General features: G+C 42.4%; 2 protein-coding genes across 2 annotated transcripts in view; both read left to right on the forward strand.

The window, feature by feature from the left end:
• fer1l4 (fer-1 like family member 4) overlaps positions 1–13,440 on the forward strand; it is a 28,279-nt gene extending 14,839 nt beyond the window's left edge. The window contains exons 28-49 of the mRNA XM_070959864.1: positions 366–500; positions 646–819; positions 1,405–1,515; positions 1,613–1,774; positions 1,964–2,138; positions 3,619–3,731; positions 3,863–3,979; positions 4,306–4,345; positions 5,255–5,355; positions 6,228–6,362; positions 6,445–6,564; positions 6,809–6,936; positions 7,024–7,194; positions 7,780–7,934; positions 8,269–8,450; positions 8,671–8,756; positions 8,846–8,944; positions 9,608–9,725; positions 10,342–10,465; positions 10,675–10,973; positions 11,663–11,763; positions 13,133–13,440. Coding sequence (XP_070815965.1) covers positions 366–500; positions 646–819; positions 1,405–1,515; positions 1,613–1,774; positions 1,964–2,138; positions 3,619–3,731; positions 3,863–3,979; positions 4,306–4,345; positions 5,255–5,355; positions 6,228–6,362; positions 6,445–6,564; positions 6,809–6,936; positions 7,024–7,194; positions 7,780–7,934; positions 8,269–8,450; positions 8,671–8,756; positions 8,846–8,944; positions 9,608–9,725; positions 10,342–10,465; positions 10,675–10,973; positions 11,663–11,763; positions 13,133–13,313 — 3,027 coding nt within the window. The 3' untranslated portion in view covers positions 13,314–13,440. The remainder of the gene's footprint in view (positions 1–365; positions 501–645; positions 820–1,404; positions 1,516–1,612; positions 1,775–1,963; positions 2,139–3,618; positions 3,732–3,862; positions 3,980–4,305; positions 4,346–5,254; positions 5,356–6,227; positions 6,363–6,444; positions 6,565–6,808; positions 6,937–7,023; positions 7,195–7,779; positions 7,935–8,268; positions 8,451–8,670; positions 8,757–8,845; positions 8,945–9,607; positions 9,726–10,341; positions 10,466–10,674; positions 10,974–11,662; positions 11,764–13,132) is intronic.
• A 2,394-nt stretch (positions 13,441–15,834) lies between these two features.
• Positions 15,835–22,749, forward strand: part of unm_sa1614 (un-named sa1614) — a 16,006-nt gene continuing 9,091 nt past the window's right edge. Inside the window, exons 1-10 of the mRNA XM_070958936.1 lie at positions 15,835–16,183; positions 18,672–18,744; positions 18,866–19,011; positions 20,006–20,080; positions 20,419–20,468; positions 20,883–21,012; positions 21,265–21,350; positions 21,657–21,732; positions 22,486–22,566; positions 22,673–22,749. The exon at positions 22,673–22,749 is cut by the window's right edge and continues 21 nt beyond it. Of these exons, the coding sequence (XP_070815037.1) occupies positions 16,058–16,183; positions 18,672–18,744; positions 18,866–19,011; positions 20,006–20,080; positions 20,419–20,468; positions 20,883–21,012; positions 21,265–21,350; positions 21,657–21,732; positions 22,486–22,566; positions 22,673–22,749 (920 nt within the window). The 5' untranslated portion in view covers positions 15,835–16,057. The remainder of the gene's footprint in view (positions 16,184–18,671; positions 18,745–18,865; positions 19,012–20,005; positions 20,081–20,418; positions 20,469–20,882; positions 21,013–21,264; positions 21,351–21,656; positions 21,733–22,485; positions 22,567–22,672) is intronic.

Here is a 22,749-nt window from a genome sequence, read left to right on the forward strand (position 1 = left end):
TGGTATGTGCAGCAGGAGCCGAGACATCCTGACTTTTAATTGCTAGTGCCAAGCTCCAAATCACTGGATTGTACATTTCCCATGATGCAACTTGATAGTGTCTTTCTTTAGACCCTTCCTGTCTGGCAAACACCCATGTCTTTCAAACTCACCACCTCCAGTTAGTATGCAGGCTTTCTGTTGTAGATTTGTAGTCTCCTTGCTCGCAAAAGATAACATACACCTGTTTTCACATGCTGAGTAATGCCAACCATGACCAGTTAACTGAACTTCATTTGTAAAATTGTGTCCCTTTAACACACCCTCTGTGTGTGTGTGTGCGCGCGTGTGTGTGTGTGTGCGTGTGTGTGTGTGTGCACGTTCAGGTGTTGTCTGACACTCTCTCTCCAGCCTGGTGTGAGAGTTTGTTGTTTGACAGAGTTCTGCTGGAGGGAACGAGGGAGGAGCTCCAACAAGACCCACCCCTCATCATCATCAACTTCTACAGCCACAACCCCATGGTAACACTGATGTTCTTAACATCATGCACTTTCTACTTCTGTCTGTACATATTGACATATTGAGGAAGTGATGACATAACACTGTGTGTGTGTGTGTGTGTGTGTGTGTGTGTGTGTGTGTGTGTGTGTGTGCGCGCGTGTGCAGGGTAGTCCAATACCTCTGGGTCGAGCCTTTGCCGAGCCGGAGTTTAAAATAGTGGAGCAGTTTTACCAGAAGCCTCGCCTCCGTTTCGATGAAATCAGCCTGGGGAGGGCCCCCGCTGGTGAGCTGTTGGCTGCCTTTGAGCTTATCGAGCTGGACTACTCTGGGTTTGGAGAGGTGACACCTGACAATCAGTCACTTAATCAATGTCTATTACATCTCAGGTCTAGTAGTGTTGTCCATCATTTCTGTTACAATAACAATTGTTTGAAGCTGAGACCTGGGAGTACTGTGACATCACCAACAGCAAGGCCGGCAGAACCAACCTGAAACCAGGTGACATAGATAGGAGCCAGCCTGATAACAGTTCAATCCTAGGTCTCCTCCTCTTCCCCCTTTACACAAGGACTTGTGGTGCTGTCATTCACTCACAAGGCTTCTCCTACCACTTCTGCTGAGGACACAGCTTTTCTTTTCTTTCCCTTGCAGTTGACACTCAGATTGAGGGACCCAAAATGTGAAGTGAAGCAGAGCGTGGTGTCATCTGTGTGACAGACAAAACAGATATCTCGTTTTTGGATGATAGAACTTAATAGCAGCCTATACAAGCTAGATACGAGAATACTTGATTCTGATAGAAAAGATGGACAAAGACACCAAAAGAGCTGTAATAAACCATAATTTTCCTCCAACAAAAACACAAAAAACTATGCAAGAATGAATTCTCGATAGTGAACTAGAATATTATTACACCCCCTGTAGCCCTGCCTTCCCAGCAGTGTGAACCCTCAGGAGCTGACTTACCTGGAGGACCAGAAGTGTTACATCATCCCAGAAGGAGTCCGACCTATTCTGAAGACCTTCAGGATTGAGGTCTCACACACATGCTGTTGTTGATGCTGATGTGTTGGGGCATCTATGAAGTAACTGAGTCCTACAGGATGCTACCTGCATATTTTTGTGTGTCTAGGTGCTGTTCTGGGGTCTGCGGGAGCTGAAGCGGGTGGAGCTGTTTGAGGTGTCTCGTCCCCTGGTGAGGATTGAGTGTGCAGGACAACAGCTGGATTCTGAAGAGATCGAGAACTTCAAGACTCATCCTAACTTCACAGAGTTGGTCGGCTATATCGATGTGGTCAGTTTCTGTCATTTTTCATGGTTACTGACATTAGTTGTGACTGCCAAGGTCCGCTGATCTGGCCAAAAGAAATGCAACCTTCTTTCACTGAATTTGGAGGCCATACCTGGTGTATCCATTGCATGCATACGGACTAGAAACATGGCTATCATCCTCCTTTCTTTTCATGTTTCCTCTTCCTATCAGGAGCTGCCAGAGCAGACCTACCTCCACCCTCCTCTGGCATTATTCGTGGTGGAGCAGCGGGCATTTGGTCGGTTCGCTCTTGTTGGGACCCATGTGGTCCAGAGTCTCATGGATTATGCCCCACCTGAGCTTGGGGGGGAGCGAGAGGAGGAAGAGGAAGAGCCAAATCCAAGGGGTAAGAGCTATGAAAGAAGAAATGAAGGTAGCATTCATAGTAGTACCGTCTACCAAATGGTTAGAGTTATTTGTTTTGATACATTTTGTAACATTCAGAAAGGTACTATGGATGTATTTCCTGAATGTTTTAATTGACCATTTACTAAGCCCTGCCCCCCTTAGTTACTGTCTGCCTGTCAAGCTTTCACATAGTGCATACAGTGGCAGATTTACCAATCTTGGTAAGTTTTGGTCGACAATTTTTGGCAGACTCTTCTCAGACTACTGATTGTGATTGCTGAAGCGACAACTGTCACTGCAGCTAGCTAGCTAATAAATGTTAGCCCTGTGAGTTGGTTTGTTGGACAAAATGTTTCACTGATTTGTTTAAAACCTGCAAAAGGGTCTTTACACACTATATTTATACTATCTATTTATACACTACCTTGCTGCATGGGTAATATCATTGCCTAATGATGCAAAAGCACTGAAGCTAAAGCTAGGTCCCAATGTTCTTGTACTGCAGGATAGCTAATTAGCTCTAGTAGTGTAGTAAATATTCTTACATTTTCATAGTTTTAAAATAGATTTTTCAATTGTACAAGGGAAAAGTCTTGAGGATAAAGATGAGGACCTGCAGGTAAACTTGGTCAAACATAAATATAGTGTTACCCAGCTGTCAGACTTTTTTTTTTTTTTTTTTTTTAACATAACCTGGAACCCCACAAAATAATGTTAACTAATGAAATGCCATTTGGACAGTGATACTGAGAGCTCAGCACATTGCATTTTAAGAAAATACATGTAAATAGATAAACTCAAAAAAATTGAGAAAATATCTTACTTGTACTGTAATGTTGTTTACCTGAGCACACAGATTCAAAGAAAGTTTGTAAGACATTTTTTAAAATTTAAAATTAAGGCACATTTCAAGGAATTTTTAAAAAAATGTGGGAATATTACCATAAATCAGTAAAAGCAACCAGGTTCAGGTCATCAGTGATGACAGATGGACTGTGGTTGCATAAATACGCTCTCCTACAGTGTTCATCACTTTTTAGTGCCCTCTAATTTTTTTCTGAATTTGGTTTTGATTTGTCTGTTAGTACATGTTTTCTTAAGTTGCAGTGCGTTCAAACCACAATGCGTTGAAATTATGCTCACTTATTTCTGACAATAGTGTGCTTGTTAAACAGGCATGCTAGCATTAGCGACTTGTGCTCGACAGGCCTGCCGTGCCTAATTATGGCTGTCGTGCTTTGATTGGACAATTTTTGTCTGGGGGAGGAGTCGAGTAATTAGTCAGTTACAATTGTGAAGTGATTCAAATTTCCGACTTCATCTAATAAGTTATGCAAAGATTAATCCATAAATTTACCCACCATTACCTGCTCAACAGCCGAGTCTGAAGCTTTGTGATTGGATGTTTCTCACAGTTATGCTCTGTGGGACTTGTTGTGAAGTTTTTATGGACACAGTTTCTCTTTGTCTCTCTCCAGTGAGCCAGAAAACGAAAAATATCAACCCTCTGACGTCAGTGAAGAATATGGGACTCAGCAGCCTGTCAATTAAGCAGTCAAAGATTCCCATCAACCCCCTCAAGCTAGTTAAAGTGCGTATGTTAAACTCCTCCTCTTTCTCTTCCCTGTGTTAAAAACAGAAAGCCAAAACTGTCCAAATTAAACCAGAGTTCACCCGTAAAGAATTAAAGAACGAGCTGATGTTTACATTTTGCTCCCTCAGGGTCCTCTGAGGAAGCTGCTGGAGAAGGGGGAGGAGCTAGAGGAGGAGCCCCCTGAGAAGGAGGAATTGGATTGGTGGTCCAAATACTATGCTTCATTAGAGGAGCTGGAGAGAAAGGTGAGACACTGATTTACCTGCCTCTGCTGCTTAGACTCATTTTGAGTCTGTCTCTCACAAGTCCAAGAAATTCATCCAAGTGCAAAACTAAATCACTGGAGAACACCTTTAAATAAGGGGACACATTTATGTTGGATTATAGAAACTAACAGAAAAAAGACACAAATACATTAAGAAAATAAAGGATATAAATAAGTCTACCCTCCAGACTTTCTTCACAACAAATATGTGTTAAGTTACACATTTCAGCTTTAAATAAGAGAATAACCACATGAATTGATAAATCGGTCTTTATGCATCATGTCTGATGGATTGACTGTCTGCAGGCTGCTGAACAGGAGGAGATAGAGGAACAAGCAGAGACAGGTACAGTTTAAACTTTGTTATTTCAGTCATGATAATGTGTATTTTGCCATACTTGTCGATTTATACACAATTATTCATTATTCAAATTATAGTAGAGCAACAACAAATATGGCTGTTTCCAATCAGCAGCTGAGCATTGATGTCAACGCTGAAGTGTGTTCAACTGCAGTTCCACTAATGTCCACTTGATGCTGCTGTTATAAAACTGTGAATGTATTGAGGAGAATGAAAAAACCCAACGTCTCTCTACAGATAAAGTCATTTTCCTACCTTCTTCGCATTGTCAGTCTGAGGGCAGCTTTTCAGAAACAGTGTGAAAGTAGAAAGTATGTGGATATATATGGGATCACTGCAGCCACGTGTTATACTGTAGCTGAACATATAATTAAAAAAGCCAAAGACATCAATCTGCTGCAATGGTATAACAGCCTGCACTCTTCTAAGAAAGCTTTAACTTTAAAACCTGGCGGCAGGGATTTGCTCCCTTTTGGCCTTAAGAGCATCAGTGAGGTCACTGATGTTGGATGATAAATCCTGGCATATACTCAATGTTCCTATTCATTTCAAAAGTGTTGGATAGAGTTGAAGTCAGGGCTTTGTGCAGGCAGGTCAAGTTCTTTCACACCAAACTGGGAAAACCATTTCTTTGTGGATCTAGCTGTGTACATTGTCATGTTGAAAGTGGAATACAGCTCTGGAATATCATTGTATTCTGTGTTAAGATTTCACATCATTGGAACTAAAAGCCCCAAACCAGGAACACAAATACAAAAGTAAAAGTACACTACAGTAGTACACTTGAGGAGTTGTCTGTTTCCACCTCAAGACTTGTGAGTCATGCAGTAAAACATAATGAGAGAAACCAAAAACATGTTCAGAGCTTTTTGTTGTTGTTTTCTGTTTGTTCAGATGGAGGGAATCTGACTATGGCGAACATTGAAGAGGAGGATGAGGAAGATGAGGTGGAGGAGACTGAGCCTCCCAAACGAAAGATGATTGCCACACTAAAGGTGTGAGGTCACTGTGATTGACAGCTGACAGTCCAGTCTGTCAGTCAAGGCAGTACTGACGTCAACAGTGCAAACATTGAATCTGCTGTGTAATGTGAACGTGTCTCCGGTTGTTTTGAACTAAGAGAAAAATTTTGTTTTGGATTATTTTTGGGGCATTTTTTTCACCAGTGAGAGACAGATAGGAAAGCGAAAGCGGTCTGATATGCAACAAAGATTGACAGCTGGAATCAAATGGATCAAATCGACCATGTGGTTATCCAGCATGTGCGCTAAGCTACCAAGGCATCCCAACAAAGAGAGAATTGTGACCAACTCTGCAGCTCTACAGAGCGTTTTAAACTCTCTTAGCTCCTAGTTATGGTCTGACAGCACATTTTCTGTGTGGTTTAGTCTCAGCACTTTCATTTATGGTCTTTCCAGCTGCAGGTAGATGTTTCAGCGAACAAGCTGATGGATACTCTGTACACTACTTGCCCTGCAACAAATGACACATAGACAAGGTTAGAAATTACCTGGAGAAGACAGTGAAACACCTACCTGATAAAGACCCAAACAGTATTTTTCATGAGTTGGTCCAAGAGGACCCAGGGACAATTAGGAATAATCAAGTGGTCAACAGACACAGCCCTCTTTCATCCACTTGGGTATTGAACATAATGACACACAGACCTGAGGCTAGCCGCTATACAATGGGACCCTACTAGACCTGATTAGACAGAATGTAATTGGGACCAGGGCCCGAGGGACGAGGAACCAAGTAGACCCACTATGACTTCTAGTTTCACTTTATTCAGAACATAATTTTCCTAACAGTCTGAATCATGAATGTTGACACACACAGATATGTCTTTGTTTTTATGTGTGTTCAGCTGTATGGAGGTGATCTGGAGTCAGAGTTCCGTCAGTTTCAAGACTGGCTGCAGATCTTCCCGCTGTATAAAGGCAGAGCAAGTGGCGAGGATGATGAGGGGGATGAAGAGGAAAGACTGATGGGAAAATACAAGGTATTGTAAATGTAGAGCTGTCTGTTTATCTGTCTGACACTCTGCAGAGAAATGTTCATTACTCCATTCCCTCCGTCCACAGGGCTCCTTCCTGGTTTATCCGATTGATTCAGAAGACAAGGAAGAGACAAAATGTCAAATCACCAATGGAATCCCCAGAAACTCAGCGATCAAAGTCTTGGTCCGAGTCTATATCGTTAAGGTACCTCTCCATCTATCCAGCCCGTCTTTGTCTCAAACTCGCTTGAACAGTCCAACATTTTCTAACTTCACACTGTTGTTATGTTCAAGGTGTTCAAGGATGCTCAGACATCTGTGATATGAGAGTTGGATGAACAGTAACCATTTTCACGCTGTCTCTCACAGTGTCCACAGCTGTGTCATGGGTTAACAGTACTGGTATGGTACAGTGTTCGTGTTCCTCTGTCTCTGTCTGTGTCCCGCAGGCCACCAATCTGGCTCCCACAGACCCAAATGGTAAAGCTGACCCATATCTGATGGTCCGAGTTGGACAACAGAGTCAGGACACCAAAGATCGTTATATCCCGAAACAGCTCAACCCCACTTTCGGAGAGTCAGTACTTGTCTGTCTACCTGTACCTGTCCAACACTCTCACTGTCCGTCTGTCTGTCTGACAGTATGTCTGACACTGTTTTTCAGGGTTTTTGAATTTACCGTGTCTTTCCCGCTGGAAACAGAGTTGGTTATTAGAGTGATGGATCACGATCTTGTGGGAGCTGATGATGTCATTGGCGAGACACGGATTGACCTGGAGAACCGGTTCTACAGCCGCCACAGAGCCTGCTGCGGTCTGGCTCTTTACTATGACATGTTAGTATCATGAATACATCACATTTGTCTCAGACCTGTTCCACATTAGAACCAGTACTAGAACGTGTTAGTACCAAAACCACAACATGTTACAACCAGAACTATGACACATTGGGCCTCAAACTGAGACAACATAGTACCGGTAGTAGGACATATTAGTACCAAAACTATTACAAATTAGTATTAGTACTATGACACAGTAGTGCCAGATCTAAAATATGTCAGAGCTAAAGCTGTGGCACATTAGCACCACAACTAAAATATGGGAAGACCAGAACTTGGGTACATAGTACAAATAGTACTACAATATGTTCGAACCAGTATTGTCTACCTTTCACACAAGAATTGCAGCTCAAAGTGCTTTGCAACAAAGAAATCACATGCACCAAGTGCTTCATATAGAAAAAAACACAGAATGAACACTAACACATGAACACTAAGAAACAAAAGTATAAAAATTTATGTCAACATCAAAACTGTTACACCAGAGCTAAAACACAATATTAGTACAGTAACTACAGTATGTGTTATGTACTTCATCAGTAGAGTGTGTTTACCTGTACCTCTTCCTGACGTTCTCTGCAGTGATGGTTACAATGTGTGGCGCGATGCGAAGAAACCATCGACTATCTTGGCTGAGCTCTGCAAAAAGAACGGCATACTGTCTCCAGAGTACAGAACATCTGAGGTCAAAGTCCTCAACAAAATCTTCAAGATCCCACCTGACGCAGTACCTGAAGGTAGGACAGACAGACAAGTACACTGAGCCAGAGAGAGTAAGAGGTGTTATATTCTGAGGTGCTCTTATATAAATAATGTACAAAGTGGAAGTGATCAGTCCATAGTTGTCACACGAACAAACAATATTATGCACCACTACTAGTATTGCTACCACTACTAATAGACCACAACCACTACTTAGGCTCTATTTCTATTAATACTACTGACACAATGGTAGTACTGTAGCTCCTGTCATACTGCAGCAACCTGCAGCTCTACCACCTGTACCAGCTCTAACAAGACTTTCAGTAACAACAGTGGTAACAGCTCTGACCGCAGTGTTGTTGTTATCAGCTCTGCTGAAGAAGAACCAGTGGTCTCCAGAGGAGGAGGCAGAGATGGAGGAGCACGCAGCCCTGAGTGTGCTGCAGCGCTGGGCGGAGATGAACGAGTTCCTCCCTGGAGCTCTTCCTCTGGTCCCAGAGCACGTGGAGATCCGGTCACTGCTGAACCAGGGAAATCCTGGACTGCCACAGGTAACCACAATACAAAACATAACTACAGTACAAACAATCACAACAACAGGAGTGACAACATGATGCTGCTGGCATTGCTCCATCATCAGGAGTGTGTGTGTGTGTGTGTGTGTGTGTGTGTGTGTGTGTGTGTGTGTGTGTGTGTGTGTGTGTGTGTGTGTGTGTGTGTGTGTGTGTGTGTGTGTGTGTGTGTGTGTCTCTGTGTGTGTGTGTGTTCCAGGGTTTTCTTCATATGTGGGTGGACATGTTTCCTACTGATATCCCAGCTCCACCCCCTGTTGACATCAAACCCCGACAACCTGAACAGTAGGTTGACACACTATGGAGGTCTGTGCAGAAGAACAGAAGAAGGAGGTACAATGCATAACCTTTGGTTGTTGTTTCTATGACAACAGGTACGAGCTGCGTGTGACCATCTGGAACACTGACGACGTATATCTGGAGGATGTCAACCCGTTTACCGGTGAACCATCCTCTGACATCTACGTTAAAGGGTTAGATCCCGAAGCACGCACACACACACACACACATCTGTTTACAGGCTTCTTTGTAATTAAGATAAGACAGAACAGAACTTTATTCATTCTGAGGGAAACAAAGTACGAAAGAGCGCAAATATCCAATCCAATCCACCAATCCAAAATATACACAATGCCAAAAATAAAATAAAGTGTACAGTAAGGATCATGAGATGCTCATATATAGATATGTAGATATAGATATGTACGACAAATGGCATATAGCTATATGTTTGTGCAATTCAAAATCTTCTCGGGTTTAAGATTATTACCAATATACATAAAAGGAAAAAGAAGAAAATAACCCAGACAATAACCCGATTTACTACTCTTTTGTTGCCCTGTCCCAAATTTGTTGAAACATATTGCTTGCATGAAATTTAGAATAGCTAGCTTAGCTACAGTTGATTAAATCTGAGAGCTACATTTGTCATTTCAGCAAAATGAACAGGCCCAGGCTAGAAATTAGAAGCTGCTTTTGTTAATTTGTGTCTGAATAAAGGAGTGATTGTTTAAAAGATCACTGTGAATTTTCACAGTTAAGCAACAGTAATGATGGTTTACAGGGTTTGGTGACCTAATTTAGCATTTCTGGTGTCTGAGGAGTCAATGTTTTACTCAGTTCTGTTCTCTGTGCAGCTGGATAAAGGGTCTGGAAGGAGACAAACAGGAGACTGACGTCCACTTCAGGTCTCTGACTGGAGAAGGAAACTTCAATTGGAGATTTGTGTTCCGCTTCGACTACCTTCCTACTGAGGTAAACATACATGGACACACACACACACACACACACACACACACACACACACACACACACACACACACACACACACACACACCTGGTGACACCTGGACCTGCTGATGGTCCACATTACCCCTGATCCCTTCATGAATCCTGATGATAATAGTGGCCTCCTGACCTTTGCTGTGGTGCCTCTTAGTCTACAACTAATGATTATTTTCCGTCTTGATTATCTGGCCATTATTTTAAAAAAAAGTTTCTTGCTATTTCCCAGAATCCAAGTGGATGTATTCAGATGTCTTGTTCTGTGTGACCAGAATTCAAAGATATGCCATTGACAGTGACATAAAACAGAAAGAAGCAGCAGATCCTCACATCAGAGAAGCTGAAATCAAAGACTGGTTGGAGCTTTGGACTGATGAATGATTAATCAGTTAACATAAATGTCAAATTTGACATCAATCAGTAGGATATATTTTCTTATATTTATGTTTTCAGGATAGATAAATCATCAGTTGCTTGTTCATATTGTGTCTCTAATGAACACTGCAGCCACTTGGGCACACAAACTAAATTTTACACTGTTGGTTTAGCTGTTCGTGGAAATAAATCTTCTCCTCCTGCCTTGTAGAAAGAGGTGGTTTATAAGAAGAAGGAGTCCTTTTTCTCTCTGGAGGAGTCAGAGTTTCGACAACCGGCTGTTCTGACGCTGCAGGTCTGGGATTACGACCGCATCTCTGCCAACGACTTCCTGGGTGAGACACAAACACACAGGACAATAATGTCTCAAATATTTTCAGATATTTACCTTTACTGAAACAGGCTTATATGAGAGACAAATAGTTACCTCTAATTTATTTACCTCCCCAAAAAAGACCAAACAATTAGTAGTGCAAAAAATATGAAATCACCAAAACCAGAATACACCCTCAGTACATTACAGAGCATCTTCTTCCTCCTTCAGGCTGTATAGAATTAAATCTCAGTGACATGGTGCGACCAGCGAAGTCTTCCAGTAAGTGTACGATTGAGATGGCGAAGGAATGGGCCAGCCCTCGAGTCTCCATCTTTCGTGCCAAGAAGACAAAGGGCTGGTGGCCACTGACCCGCTTAAAGACAGCCGAGGACTTTGAGAGGGAGGAGAAGAAAAAGAAGCGAGCCAAGAAGAAGGGGAGGAAGAAGAAGAAGAAGAACAAGAGGGACAAGATGAGACAGGAGGACATCCAGTACACTGACAGCACTGGCAACACTTTCCTGCTAATGGTACAAAAAACCACAGACACAACACCTAACACTAATACTAATGTTGCAGGCCAGACACAGTAACTACGTACTCTATTGGCAGCAGTGTGTTTTACCATACAAGTATTATTCAGTAGAAGTTCATCATTTTATAGTACCTACAAAATGAAATCAAATCCAAACCACAATTACGGCACTCTGGCTGTAGTATATTGCTACTCAGGCAGCAAAAACTACACTCTGGTTCAATCATCTCTACCATTTGTGTCATGGTTGACCCCTCTTGTTTCTGTGTTTGAGTTTGGGTGGTATTAATAGAAGAAATTAGAGATGTGATCTTTGAAACTAGGCAGATTTTTTTTTCTGATTTACAGTGTTGATGTCTCTGTTATATTCCAAAATGAATAAACTGAGTGCCACTGACCAGTTTAACAGCAATCATGGGAAAAAGCCAAGTAGAGGCAACTGGAAATAATCAGTGAGTGTGAACATTATAATTGTGAAACATTCAATGCAGGTAATCCCACAACCCTTGATGATACCCGGCCTTTATAAGAGACTGGCCTTTATTTGTTCATGCTGGTCAATATTTGTATATAACAGCTTCTCTGGAGAATTTACATAACTAATTCTAATTCTAATTCTAATTTAAACTCTGTTTGAAGCCTTGAGGTGACACTGAAATTAATGCTGAAACTATGTGTGTGAAGGGAAAGGTGGAGGTGGAGCTTCAGCTGGTGACATTAGAGCAGGCAGAGGCCAACCCTGTGGGGCGGGCCCGCAAGGAGCCGGAGCCTCTGGACAAACCAGAGTATGACACACACACGCACGCACACACACGCACGCACATACACACACACACACACACGTACTTTTAGGGAAATTACATAGACTGACATTCATTTCCAGACTAAACTTTAGCGTTACCGTCACATTACCCTAACCCTAATCTTAACCACTGACCCAAAAATCAGCTGTTTGCCTATTTTGGACATAAGTTTTATCCCAACTGGCACCAGCTGTTCCCAGTAAACTGGTTTTGAGTATAAAATGAGTCGCCAAAAGTAGCAATAGTCGTACCCTCACACACACACACACACACACACACACACACACACACACACACACACACACACACACACACACACACACACACACACAGATGCCCATATGAAGTTTTACTTCTTGTAATCATTCCTCTTGTTCACATTGGATTTAAAAAGTTCCTGTTCTTCGTGTGCTTTCAATGTCAAAATCTACAGTCCTCATTCTGTGTGCAAAGACTCACAGGTTTAACTGAGGTTAAAAAGAGGCTTCAACTGTCTGTTGAGGTCAGGAGTATATCTTCCACAGTTCTAGTTGTGATTGTTTTCTTTGTGAAATTCCCTCTATGCATTTCCCTGAATAATGTTTCCATGCTGGAGGGACGGTAAAACAAAGACCGTTGGAAGAAACCTAATGACTTGGTTTGTCTAACTCAGACTGCTGAAGCCTCATATTAACCTCAGATAAACACAACATTTGACTTATTTATTTATTATGAGGAGCTCTTTTAATGCCGAGTGTGAACAGAAAGAATGACTGCCCCAAACAAAAATGCTTATATGACACCTGTATGTTGCTATAAGTCAGACATGAGAAATTGTCAAACTGGTCAAATGAGAGAGTGACACAGCGAAATTCATCCACACGCCTTCGAGAAATATGGGATTCTCCGTGATGTAGTGACTACTGTACCTGCTGATAAACAACTGTAGCTGCCAAACTAGCATGCTAATGAGCCAGTGACTCTTCAAGCTTCTTTCTGTTTTCTTGTCTTGTTCCCTGACTGAGCTTACTAGCTGTTACAAACCACGGCTTTGCTGTGGAGAAGATTATACTCTGACAAAGGAGGTTACATGAAACAAGTTGGTGAAACATAGCCAAAAAGTTATGGTAGCTTTTTCCATTTTGGCTCTCCCTCAAAGGTCAGCACTATCAAGACTTGCTATTGGTCAGCAATATGTATTCTTCTGTCAGTGTTCAGTTAAATCCATGTGAATGGAGTTTCAGCACCATGCGATTGAATCCACCGATTGCAGCAATTCCATTGGAATTAACTGATTTTGCTGTGAAATTTCACCTTTTTAAATAAGACTCAGTTCGGGTTTAAACAGGTGTAAACTGTCTCTTCCCTTTAGTCGTCCCACCACCAGCTTCAACTGGTTCGTCAACCCAATGAAGACCTTTATTTTCCTCATCTGGAAGAAGTTTAAGAAGTTCATCATCACTCTGGTCATCCTGGCCATCCTCACGCTCTTCCTCGCCCTCATCGTCTACTCGCTGCCACAGCAAATCTCCACCCTCATTATCAATGGATGAAGAAACCTATGGGGAGTCTTCATCGACTTGTCCTCAAAGAGGTGTTTGATCCTGAACTGATTAATTCTACGGATGATTGAAGTTATATTTAGTCTAATTTATATGGAACCAAACAGTAGCACTACATTACCCAACATCCCCCAGGGTGATGGAAGCAATAATCAAGGATCTGTTTTACTGTTGGATTCATCCGCCATCAAAGGAAATTACTGACCACCTGCAGATTTAACACATATTTATATTGTGTAAATAATTGTTACTAGACAGAAAAATCAGCACCTTTCCTGAATATAAACACAACTCATTTGTATACAAGTGTAATTTTGTTGATTGTTGTGGTCACATTTTATTTATTTTGAAAATAAGTAACTAAGTAAATTAATTAGTATATTCATATTTTTAATTTCGCAATGACTCAGAACTGAGGATGACATTCTCCGTGCCGTCCTTTATTCAACTGAATGATCAATCTGAACATTAGCTGTTATTTCTGAGTAAATAAATTAATAATTAATAACAGTGATTTCATCAGTGTGTCTGCAGGAAATGAGCAGAATGTTAAAACCCATTGTATATACGTGTGTGTGTGTGTGTGTGTGTGTGTGTGTGTGTGTGTATGTGTGTGTGTGTGTGTGTGTGTGTGTGTATGTGTGTGTGTGTATACTGTACAATGCAATGATCTGTGATTACAAAGTGTTGCCAACAAATATCATCTTCTTTTATTAATTTGCAATATTTGAGATGAAATGAACTTGTGTTACTGGATTTAATGGATTTAACCATATCCTCGATGCAACTCAACCATTGGAGATTTGGGTGTGTTATGCTAGTAGTGGCTAATGTAGCCTTGAGCTGTTAGCCTTAAGGAGAGATTAGGAGCTGCAGAGCCGGAGGTCTGTTTTCAGCACTAATAGTAATAATCTACAAACTGGATGTAGATATTCAGAAAACATATACTGTATGCTGTACGTACAAGGTCTGTGTTAATGCTGTAATAACTTGTTGACCAAAACATCACACACATAGAGCCTGATAGACATTAATCAAACTGTGCTCTTGATTTTCAGGCTGATCAACAGGAAGTTAGAAATGGTTTATTTACATACATTCAGTGTGATTGTTTCCTGAGTTGGAGCAAACATTGGCTTGATGCCTCAGAGACTGGAAAGGAAATGACGTCAGAAGACAAGTATGAGTTCAGTTGGCGCCAAAATATGTCAGCTGCTGTCAGACAACACGCTTATGTTACAGAACGTTAATGGGTCAGTCAGTCAGTCGAGGGTCTGTCAGTCCGCCCACCACTTTGGTTCAGACTGAAATATATCAACTATTGGATGGATTCCTGTGAAATCTTGTACAGATGTTCATGTTCCTGGCAGGATGAACCTTACTGACTTTGGTGATCCCCTGACTTTTCTTATAGCGCCACCATGAAGTTTGCATTGGTGGTTTTCAGTAAAATGTCTCAACAGCTATTGGAAGAATTGCTGTGAAATTTGTTCCAGACATTCACGTGTCCCTCAGGGTAAGCTCTGATGACTGACTAGCACCATCGTTGGGTTGATTTATGTCCAAAAAAATCTGCAAAAACTGACATCCCATCAGTCTCAGCTATGCTTGTAGTTGTTGTAATTAGGAGATTTTAGCATGCTAACACGCTAAAGTAAGAATGTAAACATTATACCTGCGAAATATCAGCATGTTAGCATTGTCACTGTGAGTATGTCAGCATGCTGATGTTAGCATTTAGCTCGAAGGAATAAACTTTTTCTGTTTCATAGAAAAAAACGAGTCTCTCAATAAAACCATAGAAATTTTCAGATTAAGGTACTTTTTAGTAAAATAATTATAAAAATATTGTTATTAACGTGGTTTGGGAGCACACAAACTAGATTTTTAACCTCTTTGAACTAATTTTCAGCAGCTTGGACAGGCTTTGGGCAGCCATGGTGTAATGGGATGTTCAGTCCACCTCAGTTCTCGGTCAGCAGTGCGCGCAGCCGCGGCACACAGCCCCGCCGCCGTCACCGTGAACGCGCCTCTCCATTCTCCATGCGGGTTGAATAAAGAAGCAAAAGCAGAAAAAAATCAGCTGATGATGGAAAGACAAGAAGATGTTCCTGGAGCGGGGAGCAGAGACCGGTTTGATTGCCTCATCTAAACCCGGTCCCGCTGTCCGGGGGGTCCGGTTCTGCGCTCAGACTCTCCGCTCTTTGTCAGCCGGTTCACGCACGGAGACCCGGGGCGGGTTTGAGGGTTTTTCTCTGAATGAAGCAGTTCCACTGGAGAGAGACTCGCTGGCTTTAACACGCTAATGATCCGGGAGCGTTTTAATTTCTCGGGATTTGTATTGGATCCGAGCCGGTCGGATTTGTTTCCTGCTGGATTTAATCACCTTTTGTTTGCAGGAAGAAGCGTCTGATGCTGCGGCTCACAGTGAAGTCTCAGTGACGGAGGACTCACCGGAGCAGGTCTTTAATTAACGCCTTTATCTGCCTCTTAATGCTAGTTTGTCTTCACGGGACTGTGGGAGTGCAGAAACACCGCTGATGGGATTATTTCACCTCAAACTGCTTTTCAGATTATTTTATTATTTATTATAATTGTTTTCCGGGGGGCGGCTTTAAGGTTCCGCCTGGTTCCCTCAGCCTTTTGTGTGGAATTGATCTGTCAGCCTCGGACTCTGTTAGTCCGCTCCGCTCCTGTCCCGGGTGGTCCCGGTGTGTCCCGGGCTGAGGAGCACAATGCCGGAGTGCATGTCAGTGCCCGACTTCTTGGAGGAGGTTCAGGAGGACTGGAGCTCCCCGACAACCTCCTCCTTCACCTCCAAGATGATCAGCTGCAGGAACACCGTCTACCTGCTGGAGGAGGTCAGTACTGACACAGAGGGCGGTAATACTGTGGTACTAGTAGTAGTAGCACTAGTTATAATAATCAGTAGTAGAATTAGCAGGGGACTGGAAATGTACTACTACAATCATGTGGGAGGTTTCTTCAGCCAGATGAATGAGAAAGCCAGTCCTGTTTGTTTCCTCTACTCTATATTCAGGGCTGGAGTTATCTTTGGGCCCCCGGGGCAAAAATGAGCTGCTGGGCCCCCATTAACCCCCCATCTCTGTGTACAACAGAAGTGTAGGTTCAAATAATGCAGTTGCAAGCATTTTCAGAAATTACATGTATATTCTTCCAATTTGCATCAGCAAATGCGTGATTAAAGAAATGTTTTCCCACGACATTTTGAATAAACACAAAATGTTCACTGAGAAGCTGCAGCTGCAGTCCAAAATTTACAGTCCCAACAGCAGAAGACTGATGAAGGTTTTTATGCTTCTCTTTGGACACCTCAAAGAGTTTCAGTCTCTCCTGGTCTGTTCATCCAACCGTCGACTCCAGCACGACATCTGTGAGGCACGAGAACCAAACTGTTTGAGGACCGACAGAAACACCACCAGCTATGTGTCCTCGTATCTGCTGTACAATGTCACATGAAGTATCTCAACACGTGAGGTGACATTGTCTTATTTTTGTCAGTCTTAAGAAAGCTGCTGTAACAGTATGACGGAATATTTAAAACATTGTATCCCTCTGAAAATTTGGAAATTTGTTCATCTGAATTATCCGAGGAGCCGTGTTGGCCAGCAAAGTTTGATTGATCACTGCTGAAAAGGATTTGTGTCGCTTTTGATTTTGAGATCAATTTTGTGTCACTCAGACTTTTTCCCACTACGAACCAACTTCCTACTCAGATTGATGATGGCTCATTTTTGCCTCAGGGATCCCTGCAGGTTAATCCAGCCTCGCCAGAGTCCACGTTGACGTCTGCTAATGTCTTGATTTGTCCGACCAAAAGTCCAACGATGAATTGATTAACTCAAATAATTTTCTGTCCATCAGCAAATCAATGAATTGACTAGACGTTATGAAGATTTTGTGTCGCTGCTGTGTGATGTCTGTTTCTGTGTGTGTTTGGGTGAGGGGCCCTTAAGACCAGCAAGCGTCAAACCCCCCAAACACACACATACACACACACGCACACACTGTCGGTCAGTGGAGTCATTGACCCGAAGACTTCAGATCCCCGACTGGCCTGAAAAACAGCGACTCAAGTTGCCCCCCCCCCACCCTCTTTATACCCCCAACGGAGTCTGCATATGTTACCGCGGCAACAGATAAATCCTCATTAGTATTCATTGTTATTTCGTGGTAATGAGGAGGAGCCAGGGAGATGATTATTAATGAGGATATGAGTTAATCTGCGACCTGATCCCACAGTTTACCAAAGCATGTGTGAACAGGTTGGAAAAAGCAGGAAAGCTGCTTTTTATCAAACAATAATACATCTCACCTGTTCTATGTACAGATGCTTGTGCATGTAAAGACTCATTTACATACAGAGACGCCCCCAAAACACACAAACCCCAACTCTGCTGTCAGCCATGTCAGCATGAAGGTCAGCTATTGTTGATCAGCCACTGATGCGTCGATTTCCTCTTATTTTTCTGCATCATCGAGCTCCAAAAGTAGCCATAACTAAGCCAGGTGTGTTTTAAATAATAATTTGTAATCTATTTTTAATAGCCTTTACAGCTACGTACCACAGCAGCTTTGTTGATCCTTGAGGAACTGATAAATCAGATTCTACACACAGAAATGAACACACGACTGATAAATGAAGGTGTTTGAAAGCAGAATGAGCTAACTGTTTGTGGATAAAATACAAAGAGAGCAATGACAACAACAACAACAACAACAACAACAAAGCAAAACACTTCATTACATAAAAATCTTGATAAATCAGTCCTGATCATTTATTTTTAACGTTACCAATAACAGCATTTTGACATGTCACTGTAGGAAAAGCATGTGTGTAAATAATTACATTAATGATGGCTGAGTTCCATTTAGCTGCTGTAGTTTCAGGGTCCTGGTGTTCTGTATGATGTCATGGCTTAATGGGAAACTTCATTACAACAGAGAGACAGTTAATATTGTTAGAAACATGGGTGCTTTTCCTATGACATCCCAGTATAAACCGTGGGGCAAAATGTCTGAGGAGAGACAAATTTACATTGTGATCATCGTCGTATTAATTAAGCAACTCGACGTTGGCGTGTGCTTCGGTTTAAAACGTCCGACTTCAGCTGCATCGTGTGGAGATTTAGACTGATGAGACTCACACAGGAATGTAGCTGCCTGTTGTCAGAGAACAAAGCTCGTCCTCTGTGTGTGCGTGTTGAGTCAGCAGGTGAATGAGTGCCTCTCTGCCCCACACACACACACACACACACACATTCAGCACATTCACATACTTTGAATGTGACTCTGTGTGTGTGTGTGTGTGTGTGTGTGTGTGTTCAGGTTCTGGACAGTGACCGTTTGGTGTTGCAGAAGATGAAGAAAGCTGCTAAAGCCAAATACACATCAGGACAAGGTACCCACACACACACACACACACACAACACACACACACACACACACACACACACACACACACACACACACACACACACACACACCTTACTTCCTGTACTAACAGTGCTTCCCTCTGTCAGACCACGTGTCTCACCTGGAGCAGTACATAAACGCGATGGAGAAGCTGTCAGTCAACTGTCACTCAAACGGAGAGACGGAGGTCGGCTCGGCCTTCTGCCGACTGGCTGACTTTTCTAAAGAGCTCCTCTCTCCGATGAAGAACCTGGTGAGTCATCAGTGACAGCAGTGTGATGTCACAGAGGTCAGAGGTCACAACACCTGCACCATTCCAAACTCCCTTGAGAAACCGTCTATTTAAAAGTTGCCGTTGGCATGATACTGATCCAGTCCAAGCTGCATTGGAAAAACCTCAACACCAGCTTGCTCTTCACTGGTTCATCCCAAACTCAAAAACAAGTAACTTTGATTACAAACTGAGTCTTAGCCAATCCCTTCTAAACTCCACTGAAAAACCATTTCTTAAAAAACATCAGATAGCTTCACTGGTGCATTCCAAACTCCATTGAGAAAACTTTGAGTTAAAACCAGTTGGAGCGTAGCAGTTGCATTCAAAACTTCCACTAGAAAAACTTCTGATTTAAGATCATTTGGCTTTTAACTTGTCTTTTCTGTGATTCGTTCCTGACTGAATCATTCGAAACTAAACTGAAAACCCTCTAATTAAAAATCTATGATTCTGCATAATGGCTCCATCCCGAACTCTTATTGGAAAAACTCTTATCAAACAACCAACAAAATTTTATTACTTGACTGCTCCCTTCCAAACTCCATCAGGAAAAACATCTGATTACAAACCAATTGGATCTTAACTGGTCCATTCCAAACTCCATTTGGGAAACTTCTGATTACAAGCCAGCTGAATGAGGTTGTTTGTCTCCTCAGCACCCATTACCGTCAACGAATGTACGAGATGCTGGGTGTTTTCCCCTGCTACACTTATTAATTCTGACAGTGGAAGTTAATTTAATTGTATTTTCAGGCAGATGTGCAGCATTTTAAAAATGAAAGTCATCATCGTCTTACTGTTGTTCATGTTCGTGTGAAGAGTTAGATTATCGCCCATGATGCCTTTCAAATGGAGTTTGACCACTGTGTGTGTGTGTGTGTGTGTGTGTGTGTGTGTGTGTGTGTGTGTGCGTGTGTGTGTGTGTGTGTGTGTGTGTGTGTGTGTGTGTGTGTGTGTGTGTGTGTGCGCGCAGTTAAAGAGCATGCTCCACAACATCAACTTCTTCCTGGACTCTCTGGTTAAAGGAGACCTGAGGGAGGTAAAGGGGGTGAGGACTTTATCTTTACTCACTGTTTTCACATCACCTGGATGATAGATATAAACTGCTCTGACACACATTTCACCACAGTCATCATTATCGTTTCTGCTCCTCGTGGCCTCATGGTGGCGCTGTCTGTCACCTGACTGTTCTCATTAAAGTTCACGGTAATGATCGGATGTTGGATCTGTGTGTTTGCGTTGTGTCACGAATCGTTCTGAGAGTGCAGGAGAGGAAGAGTTCCTCCTCCTCAGTAAACTTAATGACCCTAATATAAGTGTTTACAGCCTCATCAGCACAGTGCATGTAAAATGTCCTCCTCTGGCTCTCTGACTGTCTCTTTGTAGGATCTGAAGAAGCCTTTTGACAGAGCATGGAGGGACTATGAGAGCAGATTGTGAGTAATGATCACACTGAATCTTATCTATAGTACATTAAGTACAGTATTATACGGATACTTCCTCTACTGGAGTTTTGAGTACTTCAGTAGTAATTAGAACTTGACACACATGGAGTAGCACTCCCGCTGTCGTCTTTTTATAGGAGTTTTAAGAGTTTTGATGGAAAATACATCTCTCGGATTCATGCAGACGGATCCTTTGTAAAGCGTGCAGCATCTATTTTATATGAGACATGTAGCTGCATCCGTTCCCTCACACTTCAATGGGAAGACGAGCTGGGCTCATGAACATATCGGTGGTTAACAAGTGGTCGAGTTCATTCTGTTTTCAATATCTGACTCTGTGTGTGTGTGTGTGTGTGTGTGTGTGTGTGTGTGTGTGTGTGTGTGTGTGTGTGTGCATGCCTGCAGTAAGCAGGTGGAGAAGGAGAAGAGGGAGTTAGCTCGTCAGTATGGGATGGTGAGGAACGAGGTGAGCGGAGGAGAGATTGCCGAGGAGCTCGAGAAGGAGAGACGCTCCTTCCAACTGAGCATGTGTGAGGCAAGTGGCCCCGCCTCCTCCCACCTTCACCTCCTCGGTCTTCTTCTCCTTCTTTTTCTTCTTCTCCTTCTTTTCTTCTTCTTCTTACTGCTCGACCTCCTTCTCTCCTTCTCTTCCTCCTCCTGCTCTTCCTCAGACTTCTTCCCCTCCTCCCCCTGCTGCTCCTTAACGATTCTGTTAAAAACATGTCCATCACAAAGTGTGTGTCCGTCTGCTTGTCCAATAAAGGGACTCCGTCTCTCTGTCTCTCAGTATCTGATTAAGGTCAATGAGATAAAGACAAAGAGAGGAGTCGACCTGCTGCAGAACCTCATCAAACACTACCACAGCCACAACAAGTAAGAGCACACACACACACACACACACACACACACACACACACACACACACACACACACACACACACGCAGTCCTGTGTGATGTCAAGATGGTGCCCTCACCTTAACCTCATGTGTTCACCTGAAATTGTAATCATTTATGTTATCTGGACTTGTGTTTTGTCCCCATAATGAAGACAAGTCCCCACAATTTGACTGTGTGAACAGGTTCATGATTCATCATTCATAATACACCTCCACACACACGAACAAAGCTACATGCAGTAAACTGACACCGTTGTATTTACTGTGTGTGTGTGTGTGTAGTTTCCTGCAGGAGTGTGTTTCCACCACTCAGAGGTTGAAGCAGTACATGGAGGAGCTGAATGGAGTCCTGACGACGGTACGACGAGTAACAGCTGTGCACTTTAATATTATGTCCGTAATGAACACTGCAGCCAACAGGGGGCGCTAGCCGACTGTCACCGTTTTGCCAAATTTTTTGTTACTTGAGTTATGCCCGTTTTATTGTACTTTATACTTCCATTAAAATTCAAAGGCAATGTTCTGTTTACTCCACTACATTTATTTGATGTCATTACTTTACAGAGTCAAGTTAATAATTCAAAACAAAGTCAACAAATAAATTATGGTGTTTGATTAAAGATAAAAGTTAATTGATCTCTTGGTTAAATTCACAAGCTACCACGCAGCATAGACTGGGAAAAATAATCCCCACCTTTACCAGCATTACATTAAAGTAATGTTTACATTAACGCATCAACAATTAGAAATCAGTATTATAATATGTTAGTCTTAAATGGGACATTCTGCATAAAGTACTATGTTTTGATGGTAATACTTTTGTATCTTTGCTGATGTAAAAGTTTGAATGCAGGACTTGTAATTAAGTATTTCTTCACTGTCATATTGCTACTCAGCCAATCATATGAGAGCTTATCATAGTTCCAACTCTCTTCACATTTTGCCTTTATTTCAAAATAAGAGCGCACCATTATTCAAAATAAATTGATGTAATCTTAAGAAAATAAACCCTCTCACTGTGTTTGAATGATGAAAACAGCAGCTTGTATGTCTGGATGAGTTCAGCCACATCTGGAGAACAGAACTCAGGTGAGCTGTGGTGTGTCTGCAGGTGAAGCAGCGTCAGGAGGAGGAGAAGAAGCAGCTCGTGTCTCTCAGAGATCAGCTGAGGCCGGTTGTCCACACAGAGCAGGTCAGAGACACAAACACCAACGCTGAGATACCTTATGATAGTGCTCAACAGGTCATTCATGTGTGTGTGTGTGTGTGTCTGTGTGTGTGTTTCTGTGTGTGTGTAGGACTCTTTACCAAAGCAGGTGTACAACATGCATCAGCTGCTGGGAGACAAACAGTACGGGACAGAGAGGACAGGGTT

Source organism: Chaetodon trifascialis, chromosome 3 (assembly GCF_039877785.1).
Source record: "Chaetodon trifascialis isolate fChaTrf1 chromosome 3, fChaTrf1.hap1, whole genome shotgun sequence".
Taxonomy (NCBI): Eukaryota; Metazoa; Chordata; class Actinopteri; order Chaetodontiformes; family Chaetodontidae; genus Chaetodon; species Chaetodon trifascialis.